We start from the raw sequence: 22,067 nt of genomic DNA on the forward strand, positions 1-22,067 counted from the left end.
TGTTTATGGGAGACCGTTTGAATTTGTGTGAGATACCATGGACCCTGAGACAGCAGGAGGCTGGAGAGAGACACAGGTGTTCTGCACTCTCAGAGTGTGAAGATATCCTTTAAGGCTTATTCCTCAGTGCTACGGTAAAGTAGCATCCACATGACAAAGCCCAGGGAGACTCATCAAGCTTGCATTTCCAATCCTTCCATCCATGATGTTCACTCACAGAACATATGTACTAGCTTTCTCATTCCTGAGTGGAACAAAGCCATGTGCAACAGTGGGAATAGCCTCCTTCAATCCAGTTCCATCTGCTTGGTTAAAGTAAATCTTTCTTTTCTTTCCTACAGACAGGGGGAAAAAACAGAGGAAAATATGGTTGCAATGCTAGTGAATGCATACATATACTGTATACAGTACTCTACCATTAAAAATATACTGTATATGTATACCGTTTATACACGCACGTATGAAACAATGGATTCAAAGTACCTATAAAAACTTTTCAAGGAAGAGAAAAGAATCCAATAATGAGGTGCATAAAAGTAATCCCTATGGATTGCTCCTGGGTATGTAAAGAAAGAAAGAAATCAGAAAAGAAAATCAGTCTGATGTCTGCATGTGTATGTAAGGGTTGATGCCCTCCATGCAGGGGCTACGGGCACAGATAACCGTGTGCTGCTGAGGTAGAGTGGACAAAGCCGGAGCTGACAAAGGGGGCAGGGGACAGCCCTGCAGAGATGGCCTTCCCAGGTGCCAAATGGCAGTGTCTGGAGTCCCCATTCTCCAGATGCTCTGACCTCAGCACAGAATGCACAGTCTTTGGGGAGTGGAAGCCATTGGTTAGCCCCATGCCCGGCTGTGGCTCTATGTCTGCCGTGCCTTGCAGCTCCCCGTTGTGATTAGCCACCAACTTTATCAAGGGATGACTCGAGGGGCTTTGGGCCAGTGATAGTTTTTTGAGAGTGTCCCCCTCTCCTGGTGGGCTTGGCTGACTCAAAAGGGAATATCTGTCCTCTGATAATGAGGGTCCCCTGGTGGTGCCCTCCTCCTCTTTCTCCCTCCCTGGGTCTGACAGCTCTGAGTGAACAATGACTTCTGCCTCCACCTGGTTACTGCACACAGATGTACACAGACAATCTTCTAAGTCCTGCAACAAAACAATGTCACTGTTAATTCAGGTTGTTCTAATAGTTGATCTACCTGGGTCACTTAAAAGATGTAATGTTTTTTGATTAAGTACATGTAAAGTCTGTAATGGCGACTCTTTTCATAGATATCAGCAATGATCACAATGGGCTGTTTGCTAAAACCCTCCCCCGAACAGTGATAGGCGAATCATAGCTTAGTAATTAATAATCCAAATTATGTTTCCCCCTGTAAAAAAGTTAAAGCAAAAGTATAAAAAAAAAATGGATTAACAGTGTTTTTATCTACTCTAACTCTAAGCTATAACTGTTAGCATATCTGACTAACTAGCTTATTGCATACTGTAAATGCAAATGTTACTGCCAGGGCCAAGGAGCACATCATTAACTAAGGTCACATTAGTTAGCTCTAGTCATGACTAGCACATCCATTTTGTAGTAGTTTCCCACTCTGTGGAAGCCGGTCTGCTATCAGAGTTTAGGGTAAGTTTAGCAGTTCTATCTTGCTCTTTTATTGAATTTGGGGAAGCAACCTTAGCATTGTTAACTGAGATAGCATTACGTTTGCTGGCTTTTTGCCTGGGACATGCAACTTCAGCCTATTTTCTTTAGCACAATATCATATATGCAGCCATCAAGTGCATATTTAGAACCCTTTACAGAGTTTCAGTCAGTTGGAAACATTAAAAAGTCAGCCGGAGACAGTGTTTTTTAATCAATTCATGGAGTTAACGTTAGCTTTATTTTGACAGCCAGCTCTACCTGATAAAATCTGCAAAAGACAGTTGTCATTTTGGCCAGCACAATTGATGTTCGGCAGCCAGAAATGAGAACCCCGCTTTTGCTAACCTCTTCCTAAGAGAAAATGGGCCTGTTGTTTAAAAAAAAACAAATAATATATTTCAAGTGGTAAATCTGCTCCAATGCAATGCCCCAATGCAATGCCCCATTGTAAAATGTCCATGTGCCGTGCAATAACGGAAATCTTGACAGGCATAGTGACAGTTATTAAAAGGGGGTTAGCTTAGCAAACAGTAGAAATGCCATTTGACCCAGTGATGCTACAGCTGAAGTTGCTTGTCAGGTTCAAAGCTAAAATTGATTGAATTTAGTTTGTTCATTTACCGTGCCGTTATCAGTAATTAGCCTGTTGAGAGCTCCATTAATGAGTGTTGGAGAGTCTTCTGTTATGGTGTCTCTGTATCTAGTGATTCTGTTGGCCCAGTTATGACTCACAGAGCCATTCCAAGCAGCCTGCAAGACAATGGATGCACCAAAATTACAACTATTATCCCTCTATCAACACGTGAAAAAATAACAGAGTATCCAAGGCCCATCTGGAGAAAGGCTACCCCCTTGCAGGTTTTGACCTTGGGTTCAGGTGCAGGAATATCCTCCCCTTCCCCTGGATTAGCACTTGCCATCAGGCTCTGCTCCTCTGAGGCCTCTTCTAGCGGCTGACCAGACTCTTGGCTGCCTGGGGGCATCAGTGTCTCCAGCTCGTGGCTATTGCTGCACTCTGGCACGTTGGAGGGAACGGGGCAGCCTCCTCGCCTGTACTGAGGGGTCACAGCTGTGGATTCCAGGCCACCAGATACCTCACTATAAGGAACAGAGATAAGAGGAATAGTATAGGAGTTGGGCACTATAGAAGACTGCCAGTTAATACAGTTGCCTGTTTTTTTTTATCTGGCTTTAAGTTGGTAAGACAACAGTTGTTTTAAGTAAGTGAAACAAGAGTAAATGTGCATACTGTAGGGGCTGTACAAGTAGTGATACTGTAGAGTTACCTTACCTAGATTTGCCATTACGAAAGCTGAAACACATGCAGAGGAGGATGCATATCAGCCCCAGACACACACCGACTATGATGCCTGTCACTGCGTGGATGTCCAGCTCTGTTCAAATATCAGACAACATGAAATTGAAAAACAACAATCAGGGCAACACACAATTAAAGTTGACACATTGCAGAAATGTTGACACTCCCAGAAATATGCCATATTGGTTTTCATGTGTGTTGCCATATTTGTCTCATATCTAGAACTCCATCCTAAAAATACTAAGAATTATAATAACATATCTAGTTCGAAAAACTATTTGGCTCAGGCCTAATGTAAATAGACTTGGCGTATTGATTTTGTTATTTAAAAGTAATTTAATTTAATTTAATTAAAAGTAGTTTAAAGTGACAGTACTATAGAGATATAAGGCAACATCAACTTATGACAGCAGGCCTCCATTGATATTCATTTATGCTGGGTATATTTGGAGGTCTGGACATAGAGAGGAGAGGAAACAGATGGTGGGAGCTCTCACCCACCCACTAGCCATCTCACTCCCATTCACACAGCATACTGCCAACACTATTACAGCCTATGTGAAGAAAATAAACCTGTTACCCTGTCTTAGCATTTGGGTACAACAAGAATGCATTCTCGCTGCTTTTTGCATCAGAAAAGTTTTATGTGCAGATATTCCAGATATATGATCCTTTTGGAAATCAATTCCCAGCCATTATACACTTAATGGCTAGCAAAGAAAAACAATACAATGTAGTGTATGTGTACAAGTTGGTGTTGTACACATACATACATTGCATGTACACAACAATGGGTTTGGCAGGCTGATGTTGGATAATTGTCCACAGAATAGTTCTCTATTTTTGACACTCTCTGTATAAAGACAAAAGGGGCATTCAGTAATTACAAATAAAGATAAAATGCTGACTAATGGAATTAAAAAGTGTATAATGAAAGTGCTTTTCACAGCAATTTTACTAGGCACAGAGAGCAGTAATTCAAAGATCTCCCCTGGGGGTCGCTGATGAGGCTGCCCCTTTGATATCCACACTTGATGTTCTCCTCAAAGTGCACCAAGCAGAAACACAGTGTCCTGCCGAGCTACACTTTCTCTGCTGACTAGGATAAATTACCCGTTTGGAAATGCGGAGTGTGTGTGTGTCTGTGTGTGAGTGTTTGAGTATGGGTATTAAAGGGTGTGTCTGTGTGTGTATGGGTATGACAGGGTGTGTGTGTCTGTGTGTGAGTTTTTGAGTATGGGTATTAAAGGGTGTGTCTGTGTGTGTATGGGTATGACAGGGTGTGTGTGTCTGTGTGTGTGCTCGATATATGCTTGTTGCTGCGTATGGAAGCAAAAGTGGCCATATTATTTGAATCTTAGAAGCAACTGAATACCTAATTGTGTAATTTAACCACTACTGAAAATGGAATGTAAAAATGTAAATACCACAGAATTCATAGCTTTTACATTCAAAACCATCATCTATCTGAATTTTTCAGGTTTTATTTCTCCTCTTTGACATTTCCAGAAGGTTAAAAAGTGGTGCAATTTCAAAAACGTCACGTCTGAATGGAATTGATTAGACGTCTGGTAATGTTCTGTCATTTATATGTTCTGCGTCTCATTAACTTGGTATACAAGAGGAAGTAGGAGTATCCTGGGTAGTTTAGAGGTTTAAATTTGAATGTTCTTTAAATCGGAATTTGAGAAACTTAAACATCAATGAAAAATAAAAAACTTAATATTCAAGTTGTTGAAATTGCACCACATTAAATTACCTAAGGAACAATTCAATGAAGGGAACCCAACGTAGACCCAACGACATACATTTCACAATAAATTATTCAGTGGATTCTAAAAGTCAAACTATTATAAATGATCTCCTTACATATCTGCTTGTGAGAATTGTTTTTGTAAACAAAATTATGAAAATAAAGAACAAAAACAAAATGACCTATGTTACTTCTGTTTTATATGCACTGGAAGTCAAATATAACAGTTAGCAATCATGTTGTTGGAATAATACCCACCAATTAATTATGTAGCATTAATAGTATTCCTTTTAATGACTATAAAGACATTAAAAAAAGAGAGATGTGACATTTTCTCTTCATTTTCCTGGTAGTAAATTTCTATTTCAGCCCTCAGCCACATAAATGCCTCTGCCCATAGTAAAGTGATAAGTGTTGTCCCTTTCTCACTAAGCATTGTGCATCCTTAAACTCTCCTGATATTGAGAATGCAACCTTTCTCCTTCTCACTCCTGTCGATTTCCATTCACACATGTTAACCTCTTTTTACTGAACTACTACCACCATAACCATGATTACTGCTACCATTGCTCTAAAAACTACTGTTACTTCTTTTATTATGTCACTTATATATGTGCTATTTGACACGAACCATATTTCTGAAGTGGGGTGTAAACATCCTTTATAGGTGAATAAGGCCCTGGCCCCACCTCAGTAGATGCTCCCAGCTTAAAAAAGTAACGAGTGTCACTGGACAAACCCTGGACCTCCACACTGGTAATGCTCCCTGAGAAAGAGAGAGAGACAGAGAAACATTGTCAAGGCCCATCGTAAATCGCAGCTTCAGTCAGGCATGGAATAAAAAAAACAAGATTCTAAAAATAAAGTGTTATGTTGACATAGTAAACTGAATAAAACTATGAGCTAAAAGTTCAGTGATTAACAGTTTTCAGTGCAGTGAAGAGTCGTGTCATGCCACCCACCATCCTGAGAGAGGTTTTCCCACAAGTGTTCAGGCTGGCTGAGGTTGCCACTGAACAAGATCCTGTAGCTGATGATGATACCATTAGGCTCCAGCGGAGGGCGCCAGCTTACCAGCACAGAGGAAGAGTCCAGAGCTCTCAGCCGCAGCTCCTCAGGAGGTGTTGAGGGCCCTAAAGGAGAGAAGAGGACTGGGTCAGTGATTATAACCCAGAAATGAGGCCTCACAGCTGCAGAATGTACATTTTCTTGGTGGGGGATTGTACATGTTGTGTGACAACCATCTGCGTCCTTGTGTCCCTGCCACCTGGGTACAAGAGCGAGGGGACAAGCAGGGCAGTCGGGGGAATGGGATGGGGCTCAGGTGATGATACATGTCAAATGGGAGCGTGATGGGGTGACTGGTGGTAATAATGTCATTAAAAGCAGCCCACTCTACACTCTACACCCTGACTTGGCTTCCAGACAGAGCTGCTGGGCAACATGAGAGCCACTACTACACCTGGCTATTTCATTACAGCCAGTTATCAGCTACCAATGCCAACTACTACTTCCCATGTCCACTGGCCACTGGCCAGCCAAACCCACTGATCCACACATGAGTGAGCACACACTCCCTTGCATACACAGGCTCACGCAACTCAAGCCTAGCTAATCAGACAAAAACAATCTGAATGCATGGATGTGCATTTCAAGAACCAGATTTAACAAATAATTTATGGGACATGAGGTGACACATTTTAATAATAATAATAATACATTTTATTTAAAGGCACCGTTCTCTGCACTCAAGGACACCATACAGGGATACCTAAGACATTTAAAAGCAGCAAAAAAAAAGTATAAATAAAAATAAAGAATAAAATAGAAACAACAGAAAGAGGCAGATCAATTGACATCAAGTGGAATAGGGAGTTTTAAACAGATGTGTTTTGAGTTGCAATTTGAAATGGGGGAATGAATCAATGTTTCTGAGTTGGGGTGATAATGAATTCCAGAGACAGGGAGCAGAGAATTCAGCTCCATGGTGGTGAGACGGGTGCAGGAAGAGGATCTGAGGGAGCGGGAGGGAGTGGGAACCTGGAGGAGATCAGACAAATATGGGGGGGCGAGGTTGTGGATGGCCTTGAATTGTAAACAGGAGGACTTTGAATTGGATACGGAACCGGGAGCCAGCGGAGCTGTTGGAGGACAGGAGTGACGTGGGGGATGGAGCGGGTTCGACTTACGATGCAGGCAGCTGAATTCTGGACCAATTGAAGTTAATGGAGGGATTTGTGAGGGAGGCCGAAGAGGAGAGAGTTACAGTAATTCAGACGAGAAGTGACGAGACTGTGGACAAGGATGGTGGCAGTGTGGGGGGTAAGGGAGGGGCGGAGGCGATTGATGTTTCGTAAGTGGAAGTAGGCAGACCGGGTAATGTTATTGATGTGGGGTTGAAAGGATAGTGTGCTGTCAAGGATGACACACAGACTCTTAACCTTGGGGGTGGGTGAAACGGAGAAGTTATCGATAGTGAGAGAAAAACTGTCGGTTTTGGATAAAGTGGATTTGGTGCCAATCAGGAGAACCTCGGTTTTATTACTGTTTACTTTGAGGAAGTTTTGGGTGAACCAGGTTTTTATTTCAGAGATGCAATAAGTAAGGGAGGTGGGCGGAAGAGTGGACGAGGGTTTGGTGGAGAGGTAGAGTGGAAGTGAATGTTAAATTTGCGGAAGATATTGCAGAGGGAAAGGAGGTAAATGATGAAGAGTAGGGGCCCCAGGACAGAGCCCTGGGGCACACCTGAGGTGACGGAGGAGGGAATGGATTTAAAAGACTTGAGTTGAATGAACTGAGAGCGTCCAGAGAGGTAAGATGTGAACCAGTCTAACGGAGTGTGGGTGCTGCCGATGGAAGATAGCCTGTTGAGGAGGGTGGTGTGACAGATGGTATCAAAGGCGGCACTCAGGTCGAGGAGGATGAGGATGGTGAGGAGTCCAGAATCAGCTGCCATAAGGAGGTCGTTGGTGATTTTGATAAGTGCTGTTTCAGTGCTATGGACTGGAACTGTTCATACAGGTTATTGTGGGATAGGTGAGAATGGAGTTGAGAGGCAACTGTTTTTTCAAGGATTTTGGAGATGAAGGGTAGATTGGATATAGGACAGAAGTTGTTGAAGTTGGAGGGGTCGGCACCAGGTTTTTTCAAGATAGGGGTAATGGCAGCAGTTTTGAAGGATGTAGGGACAGTTCCAGTGGTGAGAGAGGAGTGGATGATAGCAGAAATGATGGGGACCAGGGAGGGAAGGCAGGCTTTAACAAGTTGTGTGGTGAGGGGTGAAGTTGACAAGTGGATGGCTTGGATTTCTGGATGAGTTCTGTGATTTCTGAAATATCGGGGAGCTGGAAGGAGGAGAATGAGTGTGTGGATGGGTGAAAGTCGGCTGAGGTGAGGGATTGATCCAAGGTGCTGGTGCTGAAAAAGGACATAATGGAGTTGCAGAAAGAGGTTGTATACAAGTGAGGGGGGAGAAAGTCCTGGGGTTGGGTGATATTGTTAAGTAGGGAAAACAGTGACTTGGAGTTTCCTTTGTTGGCAGTGATTATATTGGAGTAATAGTGGGTTTTGGTGCTAGCAATGGAGTCCTTATAAGGTAAGATGTGGTTATTGTACATTTCTTTGTGAATAGTGAGACCAGTTTTTTTATGAAGACGCTCAAGCTGCCGACTTTTGGCTTTCATGAGACGAAGATCGGGGGTGAACCAAGGGGTGGAGACAGAAAGAAAGAAACAGATCTGTTTTTTAACGGAGCGGCGGGGTTGCTATTCTTTATATTCCGAAATGAAATAAGGCGTGGTATTTTAGAGATGGAGAGTGTGAACTTCACTGTAAATGAGAGGAGAAAGTGGTCAGTTATGGGGAGTTCATCAGCTGTAAGGTCAGAAGGGGTGACACCAGAGCAGCAGATTCAGTCCAGAATATGTCCTTTGGAGTGTGTGGGAAAAGTGTTATGTTGCTGACATCCAAAACTCTCTAAGCAGGAGGTCTTTGGTGAGAGGCAGATTGATATTGTCCATGTGGATATTGAAATCGCACAGCAGTATTATGTTTGGTGAGAGAGAGGATAAGTGGGTGAGAAAAGCAGCAAAGTCATTTAAAAATGCACTGTTCGGTTTAGGGGGGCGGTAGACAGTAGCAATGATGGTTGGAGTGGGACCAGACAACTTGCAGAGAGCAGATTCAAACGAGCTGGAGACAGGCACAGACACCGGCGAGACTTTCCACTTTTCACGGTAGATTATCACGAGACCTCCTCACCAGCCGGAGCCACGGGGTTGACATATGTAAACAAACCCACTAGGAGTGGATTCATTCAGCTGAGAAAAGTCGTTGAGCTGTTGCCATGTCTCGGTTAAACAAAGAAAGTCTAGCTTATGATCGGAGATGAAGTCCTGGATGAGATGTCCCTTGCCTGTCATAGTGGATGTTGAACAGAGCGAAGTTGAGTGAGGTATTGTCACAGCTGGTGGTTGTGCTAGCCGACCGAACTAGGCAGGTTAACATGCTGTGGTCGACAGCCCAGTTGGTGGAGTGTGGAGGGCGACGAGAGCTGGAGCAGATGGACTTTATTGCTGTTGAGCTGTTGTGGTGGAAATTCCGGCGGGATCCTCGGTGGATCTCCGGCGGGGCTGGAAGGCAATGTCCGGGTGAAGGTGGAGAGCCTCCGGCGCAGGTCCAGGCAGGTGACAGCGCAGCCGGAGCAGGTCAATGGCCGAGTACGGCGAGCAGCGGCAGCAAGCTGTGCCAGCGTTCACTTGTCGGCCGTGACAAGCCATGACCAACTTGCATCCTCCGGTCATCAGGCATCACGTCAGACTCCAGCCCCGTATAAAACAAAATACGGCGCAAAGATGACAAAATGCGTAGCTATATATAACTATTGAACTTTGCTAATTAACTGAGTATGAAAATCAAACAAAATGATCAATGCATTCGCGAAAAAGAGTAAAATTACTGAAAGTAAACAAGCCAAACAGAGCGGTGTCAATCTAAATTAATTTAAAAGGATAAGGCCCCTGAAATTAACCTTTTTTATTTGACCTTTAGTCAAACAGAAAATGCTCACTGTTCCTGCATTCGAAACACATTCCCACATATTTACACACATCTACACCTAGTACTGTAGCTGCCCAGCAGAACTACACTCTTCTAATTTTTTTGGCACAGTGTAGTTCCCATTGAGCTGTTTAGGGTTAAGTGACTTGCTCAAGGGCACTGCCAAGTTTGTGAGAGCAAGGACTGTTTTCATTTATCAATTTCAAGTGAATGAAAAAAGAAAAAAAAGTGCATACGTGAGTGAGTTTGCTAACATATTTCCTAACCAATTAAATTTAAAAAAAAGTTTTTTCCCTGTCATAGCTCTTCGAGAGTGTCAGGATGCCAGCAGCTGTTAATAATACTTTATTTATACAGCACCCTTCAGACAACAAAGTGTTTTTCAGAAAATAAACAAAGAATAAAAAGTTAATAATATGAATGAAAAATCAAATATAATGCTTACAATACCAAACAATGTTTTAAAGGCCACAAACTCCTACAGGAATATCTTCAGGGACTTTACCTTTTGGCTCTTTAAAACCTAAACTGACTACACTGACAGGAGCACAGCCGAGACTCACGGTCAGACAGGGTAGACTCCTCCACTGTGCCGCTGAAGGGTCCAACCACGTCCACTCCATTAGACTGCACCGCCAGCTCATAGCGGGTGAAGGGCCTCAAGGCCCCGAGAAGTATCTCCTGAGCAGAGCTGCAACACACAAACACGGGAGAGTCCTGAGTGTGTGCTGCATATTTTGTATTCTGCGCTTTTGACTTTGTTCAATTTAGTCTTGTTAGTTTGTACAACCTGTTGGACCGCTCTAGGCTACAATATGTATTACCTTTATATTGTTAACTCTTATTACCTCTATCTACCCTACCTATTATTTTGTGAGTATTTATACACCTCTTTAACCCAAGAACTCCATATCCTTACTTAAGATAATTCTTGAATAAATATGACATTCAAAGAATGGTGAAAACAGGAGGGATATATGCATAGAGTAGTCTTGCATTGCCAGACCTTCCTCCACAGTGCTGTGGAGGAGGGTCTGTCGATATAGACTAGGCATAGAGTAGTAGTTCCACAAGTGAGAGGGCAAAATTAATGCAATGTGCTTCACTTTCATTTCTAAATGATAGTAGAGCCTCTTGAAGCAACTTGAAAGATAATAGAACTCTTACTACACTAACACTAAAAATGTGTTGGTTTGTTTGGTGTAAAGAACTGCAGGGGCCAAGGTGCTCCTACAGATGGAAACGTGTCACCTAAAGAGAAATGCACTTCTGGTTCTTCCAGCAGAAAATGTAAACTAAAAGCTTGTATTTAGTAAAGCAATTTATAGACTTCAAACGCAAATAAAGAATGCTTTAGGAATGCTTCTTTTTGGTGAACAAATTAAAACATCATGCTTCAAAAGATGTGTTCTCTCACTTACACTGTTAAATGGGATAAGCGATGTAAACATGAATACAAAGGAAGTTATGCAGGACGCAGTATTGTTCAAATGTTGAGATATCCAGGGCCATTATGTCTTAAACATTACATAAAAAGATTAAGTTTCTGTTGTCCAAGCTGGTTTCTGACCTTGTGTAATAAGAAACCAGGGAGGCGTTGGTGGTTCCCGCTGGGCTGCAGCGCACTGTGTAGTTGATAATGCGTACGTGGCTAAACCGTGGTTTCTCCCAGTGCAGCCAGATGGAGGTGGAGCTGTTGGCCATGGCTTGGATGCTGCTTGGGGGCAATGGAGGGGGGCGCGGAAGGAGTGGCGATGATGCTTTAACACACACACACAAGACACTCATTAATGAATTAATTTATGTATACAAGCACACATGCAGTAAGATAAATCTTACTTTTGTCATGGGCCTTGTCTGTCCTTCCCTTCCACACAGCAGCTGCTCCATCTATCTGCTTGTTGAATCCCCAAACTCTCACCTCGTACTGCCGGTCAGGGACTGACAAACACGCACGCAGGCACACACGCACGCAGGCACACACACACACACACACACACACACACACACACACACACACACACACACACACACACACACACACAGCGAGAGAGAGACAATAATGAAAACTGCTGTATGTTGTATACATATATTTTATAAGTAAACTTACAAAGACTCTGACAAAGACTTGACTTAATTGCCTTTCATGAGAGGTGTCTGTCTATTTCTGGTCTTTTTCAAAAGTAAGGGTGTTTGTGAGGGGCACCCCGTTCGGAATAGAACGAGGCTGTCCAAAAGCTACGCCTACTGCAAGTATGCAAAAATAGCTGACTGATTTTTTATGAAATATTTCTATAAAGCAAAGTGGGAATCATTTGATTTCAAATTTAGTCAAAGGGAGCTAAATGCAAAGTTAGAAAAATGACAATGAACAGTTGAAAGCAGACTACTACTGTATTAAAAGCAAGTTACATTTGAAGAGGCCTCTGTCAACAACTTACCCAGCCTGGTGAGGAGATGATACCTGGCCTTCTTACCAAGCCTAGTGGTGTGGGTCTGTGTTGTCCTTTCATTGGCTGATTCATCAGCCTCCACCTCTCGACAGGACAGCTTGTAACCAGAGACCAGTGTGTGATTGGGCGAGGGATGCCATGTCACATTGAGTGATTTCACTCTGGCTCTGACTTTCAGCTCAGTGGGGGCAAAGATCACTGAAAATGTATGCAAATGGTAATGGAAAAAAAAAATTACATGACCAAGAATCCCACATAATACTATAACACTAACCAGACTTCAGCTACATTTCCACCTGTTGCTTGTGGAAAAGATCATTGTCTAAATCCACACAGTGCTGCTACTAGCTGACGTCATATTCCACGTGTATGGTAAGCAATTCACATTCAGTCTATGTAACTCTGTAGTAAAAAAAAAAAACATCTATGAATTTTATTAATTTGAATTTCAAACATTTGGGAACAATGAAGAAACAAGAGGGCTGCAATGCTAGAAAGGCTATCAAAATTCAAGCTAGCAAGACCGCAAGCACAAGATGGAAAGATGTGATTGGCAAGATAAGGAAACAAGTTATTCTCATCAAGTACATTTTTACTTGACTTTACTGAGAGTTTATTCTCTCGATAATGGATTATAGCTCTCAGAATTCTACGTCATTCCAAAAATACTACAACACTAGTGTGAACCTGGTCTGGTGTCTTCCTTACCCATGCTGTGGTCGCTGTGGTTGTAGTGGGCTAATGTTTGGTGCTGAGCCCACTCAGAGGGTACCCCAAAGCCAACGCCTGTCCCAGCTGCTATCCTCAGCCGGTAGGCCTGGTTGGGTTGCAGCTCTCTTAGTGTGAACTGAGTCTCATTACCCCCAACTTCCACGGAGAACACACTGTCCACTGTGGGAACACACAATACAACACTCACATATATGTATCTACTTATGGAGTATCTAATCAGTATGATGTTCTGAATGTTTCTTTAGAGAAAATGCACAGCTTATATAATTCATGATTCAACAGATAACAAGCATCACACAGGATTTTTAATGTTCTTTACTGTGTTGTCTTCCACTCATTCAAATATATTACTGTCTTTCAAGGAAAATCTGTTATGAAAATGAGTCTATTCAGAGTGAACTTAATCTCTGTACATTCTGGTGAGCTCGGTATTCAGAATAATAATACATACACTTTCTAACCTTTCTAGCCTCTGCGCTCTAAGATCTTAAGTATTATCAATACAGAAACATAACATTTGTAAAGTAGGCTGTCTTGCACTTTTCTATGAATAACTTCTGTAAAGAAACTAAGATGGGTATATCTCCTGAATTATAGTAAGTGTGTCAACTTTGAGCCCCATTTTCACCTGGTATTAAAATCCGATCTAAGTACAGGTGTGAATGTACCCAGGAGGCATTGAGGACGCATTGAGATCCGATTAATCTTTCGGAGGGGGTTTAGCCCACTTGTGAGAGAGTTTCCCCCTGGTTTTAAAATCCGTCCTGAGTGATCAAGTGGACAGCTCAAAGTATGTGTGTTCACACCTGGCAAAAGAATGTGTCTCCAAATGCGCCCTAAGTGACCACTTGTGATCGGATCTCACTTCCCCGCTCTATATGCGAATAACCACGTACATCCTTTCCGTTTGCATATAGGCAGGCTTGTTACTCTCACATAAATCATACATTAGAAATGTGCGATGACTAATGAAAAAGCACTGTCAACAGTCTGTATGTGTGCCAAAATAAGGATGTCTACCACAGGTCGCTGGGAACTGTGCAGGAGAGAAAGATGTTTTAAAGTCTCTGTGTGTTCAGCTCTCAGTACTTTTGAAGCTTCTAACTGAATGTCTGTTGTTTGAAGTTCAGTTTCTATATCTGCTTTATTTTACGTTTCATGTTCGCTTATAGGAGTTGTGTTAAGTTACTGCTGATGAAGACCCAACATTCCCTGCTTTTGCTGCTTCATAATAAAAGCTTTTAAATAACAAAATAAGCAGGGACTTTTATTGTTAAGAATTTAAAGGAAATGAAACCGTTTTATGGCCCCTGCATTCGACCACTGAGGCTCGCCGGCTTCTAAATAGCAACAACAGAGATTGTGACGTAAGAGCAGGAATGTCTGTAGTAATATTCGTGAATTTTTTTTTTTTTTATGAAACTAAAAATATGTTTTTGTATACCTGCGGCTGTACTTCCAGGCAACCGGGCAAGCACAGAGTTCCAGATAGCCGGGGATATAAGAACAAAAACAACGACACATCACTGACAGTATGATAATAACATCCAAAACACACAATTCCCTCACAGTGGTTATTGTGACATGATAAATACTTTGGATTAGTATATAGTAAATTGTAAATGTTGCTTTTACTGTCAGTTAAGGTCAACTTGTAGTCCAGCAGGGGTTAGGGCGCGCGTAGACCAAAAAAAATGACCCAGGATTTACCGCAGAGTTGTGCGCAATGAAAGTTTCACTGAAATGGCCAATTTGTCTGACGTCATGTTATTTTCTTTAAGCCCCCAATGTAGCACAAGTAGACTTTATATTTCACAATTATTGTTTTCAGTGAGATCGTTTATAGATCTCGACATTTTCGACAGCACTTGAAAACTCCTGGGCAGTTTAGTGCTTGTGTTTTGTTTTTTACCCTCATAGTTTTTTAAAACGTTCTTGTGGTAGTGATAGAGATAGTGATGTTTCCTGTTTGCTATACAAGACTCTCACACCGCCTTAAAATGGACCGACAAGTCTGAACGTGGTTACACTCAAGGTGACGTTGGGTTGCGTTTCTCCAAAAGTTGAATCCGTCTCAACATTTTGAGCGGGTTTGGGAAGCCTGACGACCGTCTGACTGTATGTGAACGCAGCCTTACTCACCCTGATCCAGAGTGCTGTACTCAATTCGATAGCGGGTAACAGCTCCTCGGCTGTTCTGGGAGGACAATGGATGCCACATCAGCCTGATGTCTGAGGGGGAGGTGCTGGCTATAGACAGCTGAGGAGGTGCACTTGGCACTGCAGGAGGGAATAAAAGAATATGCTGAACTGTTTGATGATACACATTCATGGCATTTCCTATAGATCTGCATAGTTACTGGGCGGCTGTAAAACACACTTTGTCTATAACTAATCTATACTTAGTGAACCTTTAAAAAAAATGTTCAGCTGAGTCTACAGTGAGCTACTAATACACTTTTAAATAACTACTAGGGCTGTCAGCATTAACGCGTTAATCGCGATGCGATTAAGGGCCGATCATAATGCGTCTTTTTTTTTTTAATCGCATTAATTAATTTTGACCCTAGCCGCACCGTTACTTATCATTAAGCTGCGATACTTCCTGCTGCTGCAGGCTGCAGGCATGATGGAGAAAGACAGCAGCAACACAGTTCTGAATGGCGCTTTTTATTTTCCAAAACTCCCGGATGGCTCAGTAGACAAGTCGAAAGTCATATGCACATTGTGTAAAGCCGAATTAAAATATCACTGAAGCACGTCAAGCTTGAGCTACCACCTACGAGCTAATTAACGTGACTCAGGTTGATGCTACCCACTAGCATGCTACCCACTCAGGCAAAGCAGTATTTTGGAGAGTGCTACTTGCCGACCTGTGGATGAAACCAAATCCAAAAAAATTACTACAGCTCTTGCGAAACGGGTGGCAACTAACTGCAGACCTGTCAGCATCGTAGAGGACTCGGGTCTTAAAGACGTACTACGGTTGGCATGTTCTGACCCGTCTCATTGCAGTCGAGGGGGACAGTAGTTTCACCATACACAGCCTGTACGACACGGAGAAAGCAGCCACACTGGAACTGCTGCAGAGTGCAAACGCTGTCTCATTAACCGCTGATCACTGGACGTCAGTGAGTAATCAAAATTATTTAGGAGTTACTGCACACTATATTGACTCTGGTAAGGATAGGGATTTTTAGTTTTTTAGTTAGGTACTTGGAGGAATTGTGCAATAATGACAGATTCACATTTTTCTTTTGTTTACAGTAAATAAATAATAACAAATACAATTCTTAAAGTAAAGAACTTTCTTTGCATTCATTTGATTCCCAATCAAGATACACTGGTAATAATTGCTTTCCATTGTTAATATGTACTTAAAAACAATTACGAAATGCAAAATAATAGAATTTTAATCATGTGATAAAATATGCGATTAATCGCGATTAACTATAGAAATTCAGCGATTAATCACGATTTAAAAAAATGTATCGTTTGACAGCCCTAATAACTACATAAACTAAACTTCATGAACGGATGGCATGCTATGATCTGTGAGTCTGTGAAGCATTCAAGGCTGGCCTTATTTTACATGTGTATTAGTTTGATTACTCACCGTCCTCCAGCATTTCTACCGTAACAGGCAGGGATGGCGGACTGGCACCCATGGGAGAGTAAGCCACCACAAAGAATGTGTAGGCAGTATGGGGGAGAAGCTCTTTGACATGATACTCTGTGGTGTCGTTGTTCATTGCAAACTGGTACTCCACATTATCTGAACCTGAAACAGATGACAATATTCAAATCAAATACATTTTTTAAAGAAAATGTGGACACATATGCTGCACGGCTTCACACGCTTATGAACAGAGACAAACCTGCGGCGCGCTGGCAATGCACAGAGTAGCCGATGATTTGGTCCGAGTTATACTCGGGTTTCTCCCAGATGAGCAGGGCAGATGTGCTGGAGTAGGGCGTGGCAGACAGGTGGCGAGGAGAGCTGGGCAGACCTTCCCTCACAATGACTGTCAGCTTGGCAGTGGCACATGCCGTGCCTAGCCCGTTGTCTGCTATGCACTGGTAGTAGCCCGCATCCTCCAACGCCAACTGGTTGATGAGCAGGACTCCAGGGCTTTGGGTCTTTACCCGTCTGAATGTCTTGATGGGATGACCATCCTTTAGCCAGTGTAACACTGGAGGAGGCTCCCCAGAGCTGTTGCACACAAACCTGGCTGTGTTTCCCCGGGAGAGGGACGCTGTCTCTGGGGGCTGGAGAATCACTGGAGGGGCTGTTGGAAGTAGGAAACAAAGCTCTGACATAAAGGGGACACTGATTATATTTGAACTATACAATTAAATGGACACTGGAGATTGTAAATTGGACTTTGATAAAGTTAGGGGACTACATAGATAGGAATAAGTGTTAAAAAGCAGTAGAATTATTCTATTTGTTCTTTTCCAACACTATCAGACCTTCAATTATTTGGTGACTTAAGGGGAAGCTGGTGACAGAGACTAGTCTTAGCTAAAACAGCTCTCAGATAGAGCTGGGCAATATGGAAAAAAATCCCAATATCAATATTGCGGCAATATTGTAGGGTTGTAGGTGCATTCACAAAATATTTACACAATAAGATTTTTGATAAATAATCACCAGTACCATGGATATGACTCTGTGGGTAAAGGCAAACAACAGAACAGGTAGAACAGTGTGGTAAGTTCAGAAAATTACATTACTTTACTGTCATGTAGCCTTTAAAACCCAAAAAATACATCACTTGTGACAATATCCCAAATGTAAGACAATATCTAGCCTCACATATCGATATAGTATATTGCCCAACCCTACTCTGTCTATAATATCTAATTTGTCATTATATACCGTACAAACATATCCTACCAGGCACATGCAGCTCAGCAGTAGCATCAACAAATTCTCTGGTCATGGGCTTGTTGGCCCGGCAGACATAAACGCCGGCATGGTGACGCCTTGTGTCTCTAATCACCAGGTTTGTTGCAAGGACGACCACATCAGTGGAAATAGGCTTTCCATCTGATCAAAGACAAAAGCAACAAAACAAAAAAAAACAGGACAGTCTTAGATAATACAGATGAAGAGATTGGCCTTGAGAAAAGTGGAGATCATTTCTCAGGCTTTCAGTTGCCTGAGAAACAGCACTAAAGGCAGCACTTCAGAGCATATGACCTGTAATTCCACAAGCTGACCAACAGGTGGCTCTGTGACTTTTTAGTCTGGGTTCACTGAGGTGTCTGCATTGGCACACTACTAGGCTGTGTAAAATCCTTCACTATTCACTTAATAGACCCCTATTTAGTTTGTCCGCCATTTTGTTAGATGCTTTAAAGAAAATGATCATCACCTACATAATGAATTATCTCACAATGCAACATAAATAAGAAAGTAGTGACAAAGCACCAGTTACCACTTTGCATTGCACATGACCTGAATAGTGTAGTGTAGTGCAGTTTTCTGAATTTCAGAATTCCCTGTAAAGTGAAATGTTAATGGTGAATGGGGAGGAATTTCAGATGCAACACTTGACTCAAAACAAATTGCAGAGATGTTGCCAAAGCACAGCATGAAGGAATTCCAAAAGCTTCACATGACATCATTCCCACCAGGACTACAAGTGTGTGTATATGTGTGTGTGTGTGTGTGTGTGTGTGTGTGTGTGTGTGTGTGTGTGTGTGTGTGTGTGTGTGTGTGTGTGTGTGTGTGCATGTGTGTGTGTGTGTGTGTGTGTGTCAACGCTACGGAGGTGTAAATCAAAGTCACATATCATCTTATGTAACAAATAACTCACACACAATAAAAACAAGGGAGGACTAGTTGAGAGGAGACAGCTATCATCAGTAAAACAACAACTTTATAGCCACAGGTACGCAAATCTTATCCTGACATGTTAATAGGGCTGGGCAATATATCAATATTATATCGATATCGTGATATGAGACTTGCTATCGCCTTAGATTTTGAATATCGTGATATGACATAAGTGTTGTCTTTTACTGGTTTTAAAGGCTGCATTAGAGTAAAGTGATGTCATTTTCTGAACCTACCAGACTGTTCTATTATTTGCCTTTTCCCCACTTAGACATTATGTCCACATTACTGATGAGTATTTATCTAAAATCTAAGTGTGAAGATATTTTGTTAAAGCACCAATTGTCAACCCTAGAACATCGCCGCAATATCGATATCGAGGTATTTGGTCAAGAATATCGTGATAGTTCCGTGTACGTTTTGATAGTTTGTTTTTTCGTTTGAACTACAAAACAAAATAACGAGAAACCACCTGTTTTTCGTTTGTCGTTTCAAACCAAAAACAAAGAAACGGTTAAAAAAAAAGAGCCGTTCTCCCGTTTTTGGTTTCTGAATCCAAAAACGAAAAACGACTAAACCAAATTCAAATAACGGTCCGATTTTGGTTTTTTGAAATTCCTTTTTTCATTTCTTCGTTTGAATATCTACATTAAAAGAAAGACAGGTTGGCCAAGTGACCCGGAAGTTATAGTAAATATAGCCTATAAAAATAAAAGCCAACCTTTTAGAACGGTCATAATATGCAGCACTAACGTTATACCAGAGTAACGTTAGAAGAAAAAAAATCAATCAATAAATAGGCTTATATAAACCTGGACCGAAAGAAATATGTTAGCAACAGTAGTTTATTACAGTGATTTAATATCGTGCCTATCCACGTACACATCACCAGTCACGCTTAATGAGCGCATTGTTTGGTTCAATACAGTTGGTAATAGTTAACCTAAGAACTTATTGTGTGTGCAGAGTTGTTACTGTTAGCACTATATTATATAATTAAATTAATATTTAATGTGGTTTCCACTGTAATGGACCAAACTGTTCCCCCTTTCTACCAGCAGGTGGCAGTATTTAAATGACTGACTGTATTGTGTCTTTGGTAACTGTTTTAAATCAAGATTACTGATACAGATGTATTTATTGTTGTTCATTTCATTTGTTTTTTTTTTTTCATTTTGATTTTATTTGCAACCTAGTTATCATCATCATCATTCACCCCCAGCCCAGAGTTAAACCTGCAAGCCCTTCTGTTTTAACCTGATTCTAACACTGCTAATCGTTCTAAAAGCTTGGCTTTTATTTTTATAGGCTATATTTACTATTACTTCTGGGTCACTTGGCCAACATGTCTTTCTTTTAATGTAGATATTCAAACGGAGAAATGAAAAAAGGAATAAAAACAAAACAAAATCGGACCGTTATTTGAATTTGGTTTAGTCGTTTTTCGCTTTTGGATTCAGAAACCAAAAACGGTAGAACGGCTCTTTTTTTACCGTTTCTTTGTTTTTGGTTTGAAACGACAAACGAAAAACAGGTGGTTTCTCGTTATTTTGTTTTGTGGTTCAAACGAAAAAACAAACTATCAAAACGTACACGGACCGTGATATCTGATTTTCTCCCTATTGCCCAGCCCTATGTGTTAAAGGGGTGGTTCAGAATTTTGGACATAGGACCTCATTTCCAAGTTAGCCAGTGTGTTATTTATCAGTGGAAACAATTTTCAACACTTTTCATCCAGTCCTTCCAGTTGCAGAGTTCGCTGGTGCTAGGCTAGCGCAAGTCAACAGTATCTGCTAGCCTGCCATTAAAAGCAGTCTTACACACTCCACAGTACACCCGAGGCAAATAAATAAACGCCAGACTATCGATGTAAATGTCTGATAGAATAATGTTAGAAAGAAAACTACCCTTGCATCTCAATGATTACATTACATTTTGAGGGACTAGTTTCTCAGCAGCGGCGGAATTTTACTTAGCTCCGGTTAGTAGTACTGCGCCATAAAGTAAACAGAGAAGCGCACACCAGTCGAGAAACCTAGTAGTCCTGCTGGCTTGGACATCAAGATACCGGCGGAGACCCTACTCAACTGGCAAATGTGTAGTGATCATTTTAGACCAGACGACTTTGAAAAACCCCGCAATCTAAAGGACCACAAGTCACTGACAACGAATGCGGTTCCATCCGTCTTTCTAGATGCACCAACAGCTACTGATGAACAGGTAATAACTTTCGGTAGGCTACTCTAGCTAATAAAGCTAGCCCCTTTCATAACGTTAGCCTAGCTGCTACTGATAGATTGAGACTGACAACGTTAGTGGAACGTTACTGTTCAATGCATTGTGGAGAGTGACAACGTTAGCTAACGGTATAGCTACACTCTTGGTAGATACCTGGCTGGGCTAACCGCTAACTTTAGGTAATTGCTGACAGAAGCATCATGTAAGCTCAGACAGTTTACGTGCAAATTGCTATCCCGTGTGCTTTCATGTACCGGTAACGTTATGTGATTTATAGCCTGGCAGAGTGGAATTAGTTGCAGCTCACAGCGGCAGGTAAATAAACTTGCAGTATTGTCATGTAAACCGGCTTTCTCGGTAGCCTAGGTAATATCACTCCGCCGCTGCTGTAGCCTATGCTACCAACTACAGGGAACAAAGTATAACTATTGCAATGCGAAGCAAGGGTAGTTTTAATTCTAACATTATTCTATCAACAGACATTTACATCGATAGTCTTGCGTTATAATTTATTTGTCTCGGGTGCACTGTGGAGTGTGTAAGACTGCTTTTAATGGCAGGCTAGCAGATACTGTTGACTTGCGCTAGCCTAGCACCAGCGAACTCTGGACTGGAAGGACTGGATGAAAAGTGTTGAAAACTGTCTCCATTGATAAATAATACACTGGCTAACTTGGTACTATGTCCAAAATTCTGAACCACCCCTTTAATGTTTGTTCTTGGTGTGTGAGAGACAGCTATTTAGAGAACGAGACACAGTCTGTGACAGACAAAAAGAAAAACAAACAGGATGAGAACCACGAAGAGCATTTGCAAGTGTTACCTTGTCTGCTCCAGGACACCAGTGGCTTCGGCTGGCCTTGTGCCATACACTCCATCACAGCTGGACGGCCGAGCACGACTATTGCATTCTGAGGTGGTGCAACAATCGCAACTCTGTTCAGGGCTTCTGTTGAGCCTATGACAAAAACAACCAATAAATATAACCAATACATATTAGATATGTTTGTGATTGTAGCTTGAACGT

General features: G+C 41.8%; 1 protein-coding gene across 1 annotated transcript in view; it reads right to left on the reverse strand.

Moving 5' to 3' along the window:
* Positions 1–280: 280 nt before the first annotated feature.
* Positions 281–22,067, reverse strand: part of igdcc4 (immunoglobulin superfamily, DCC subclass, member 4) — a 57,038-nt gene continuing 35,251 nt past the window's right edge. The window contains exons 5-20 of the mRNA XM_078258031.1: positions 21,864–21,998; positions 17,858–18,010; positions 16,836–17,246; positions 16,574–16,738; positions 15,100–15,237; positions 12,934–13,116; positions 12,214–12,423; positions 11,612–11,713; positions 11,343–11,532; positions 10,336–10,463; positions 5,677–5,847; positions 5,346–5,480; positions 2,935–3,037; positions 2,510–2,741; positions 2,265–2,393; positions 281–1,141 (exon numbers count right to left, since the gene is read on the reverse strand). Coding sequence (XP_078114157.1) covers positions 647–1,141; positions 2,265–2,393; positions 2,510–2,741; positions 2,935–3,037; positions 5,346–5,480; positions 5,677–5,847; positions 10,336–10,463; positions 11,343–11,532; positions 11,612–11,713; positions 12,214–12,423; positions 12,934–13,116; positions 15,100–15,237; positions 16,574–16,738; positions 16,836–17,246; positions 17,858–18,010; positions 21,864–21,998 — 3,080 coding nt within the window. The 3' untranslated portion in view covers positions 281–646. The remainder of the gene's footprint in view (positions 1,142–2,264; positions 2,394–2,509; positions 2,742–2,934; positions 3,038–5,345; positions 5,481–5,676; positions 5,848–10,335; positions 10,464–11,342; positions 11,533–11,611; positions 11,714–12,213; positions 12,424–12,933; positions 13,117–15,099; positions 15,238–16,573; positions 16,739–16,835; positions 17,247–17,857; positions 18,011–21,863; positions 21,999–22,067) is intronic.

Source organism: Sander vitreus, chromosome 1, assembly GCF_031162955.1.
Source record: "Sander vitreus isolate 19-12246 chromosome 1, sanVit1, whole genome shotgun sequence".
Lineage (NCBI taxonomy): Eukaryota > Metazoa > Chordata > Actinopteri > Perciformes > Percidae > Sander > Sander vitreus.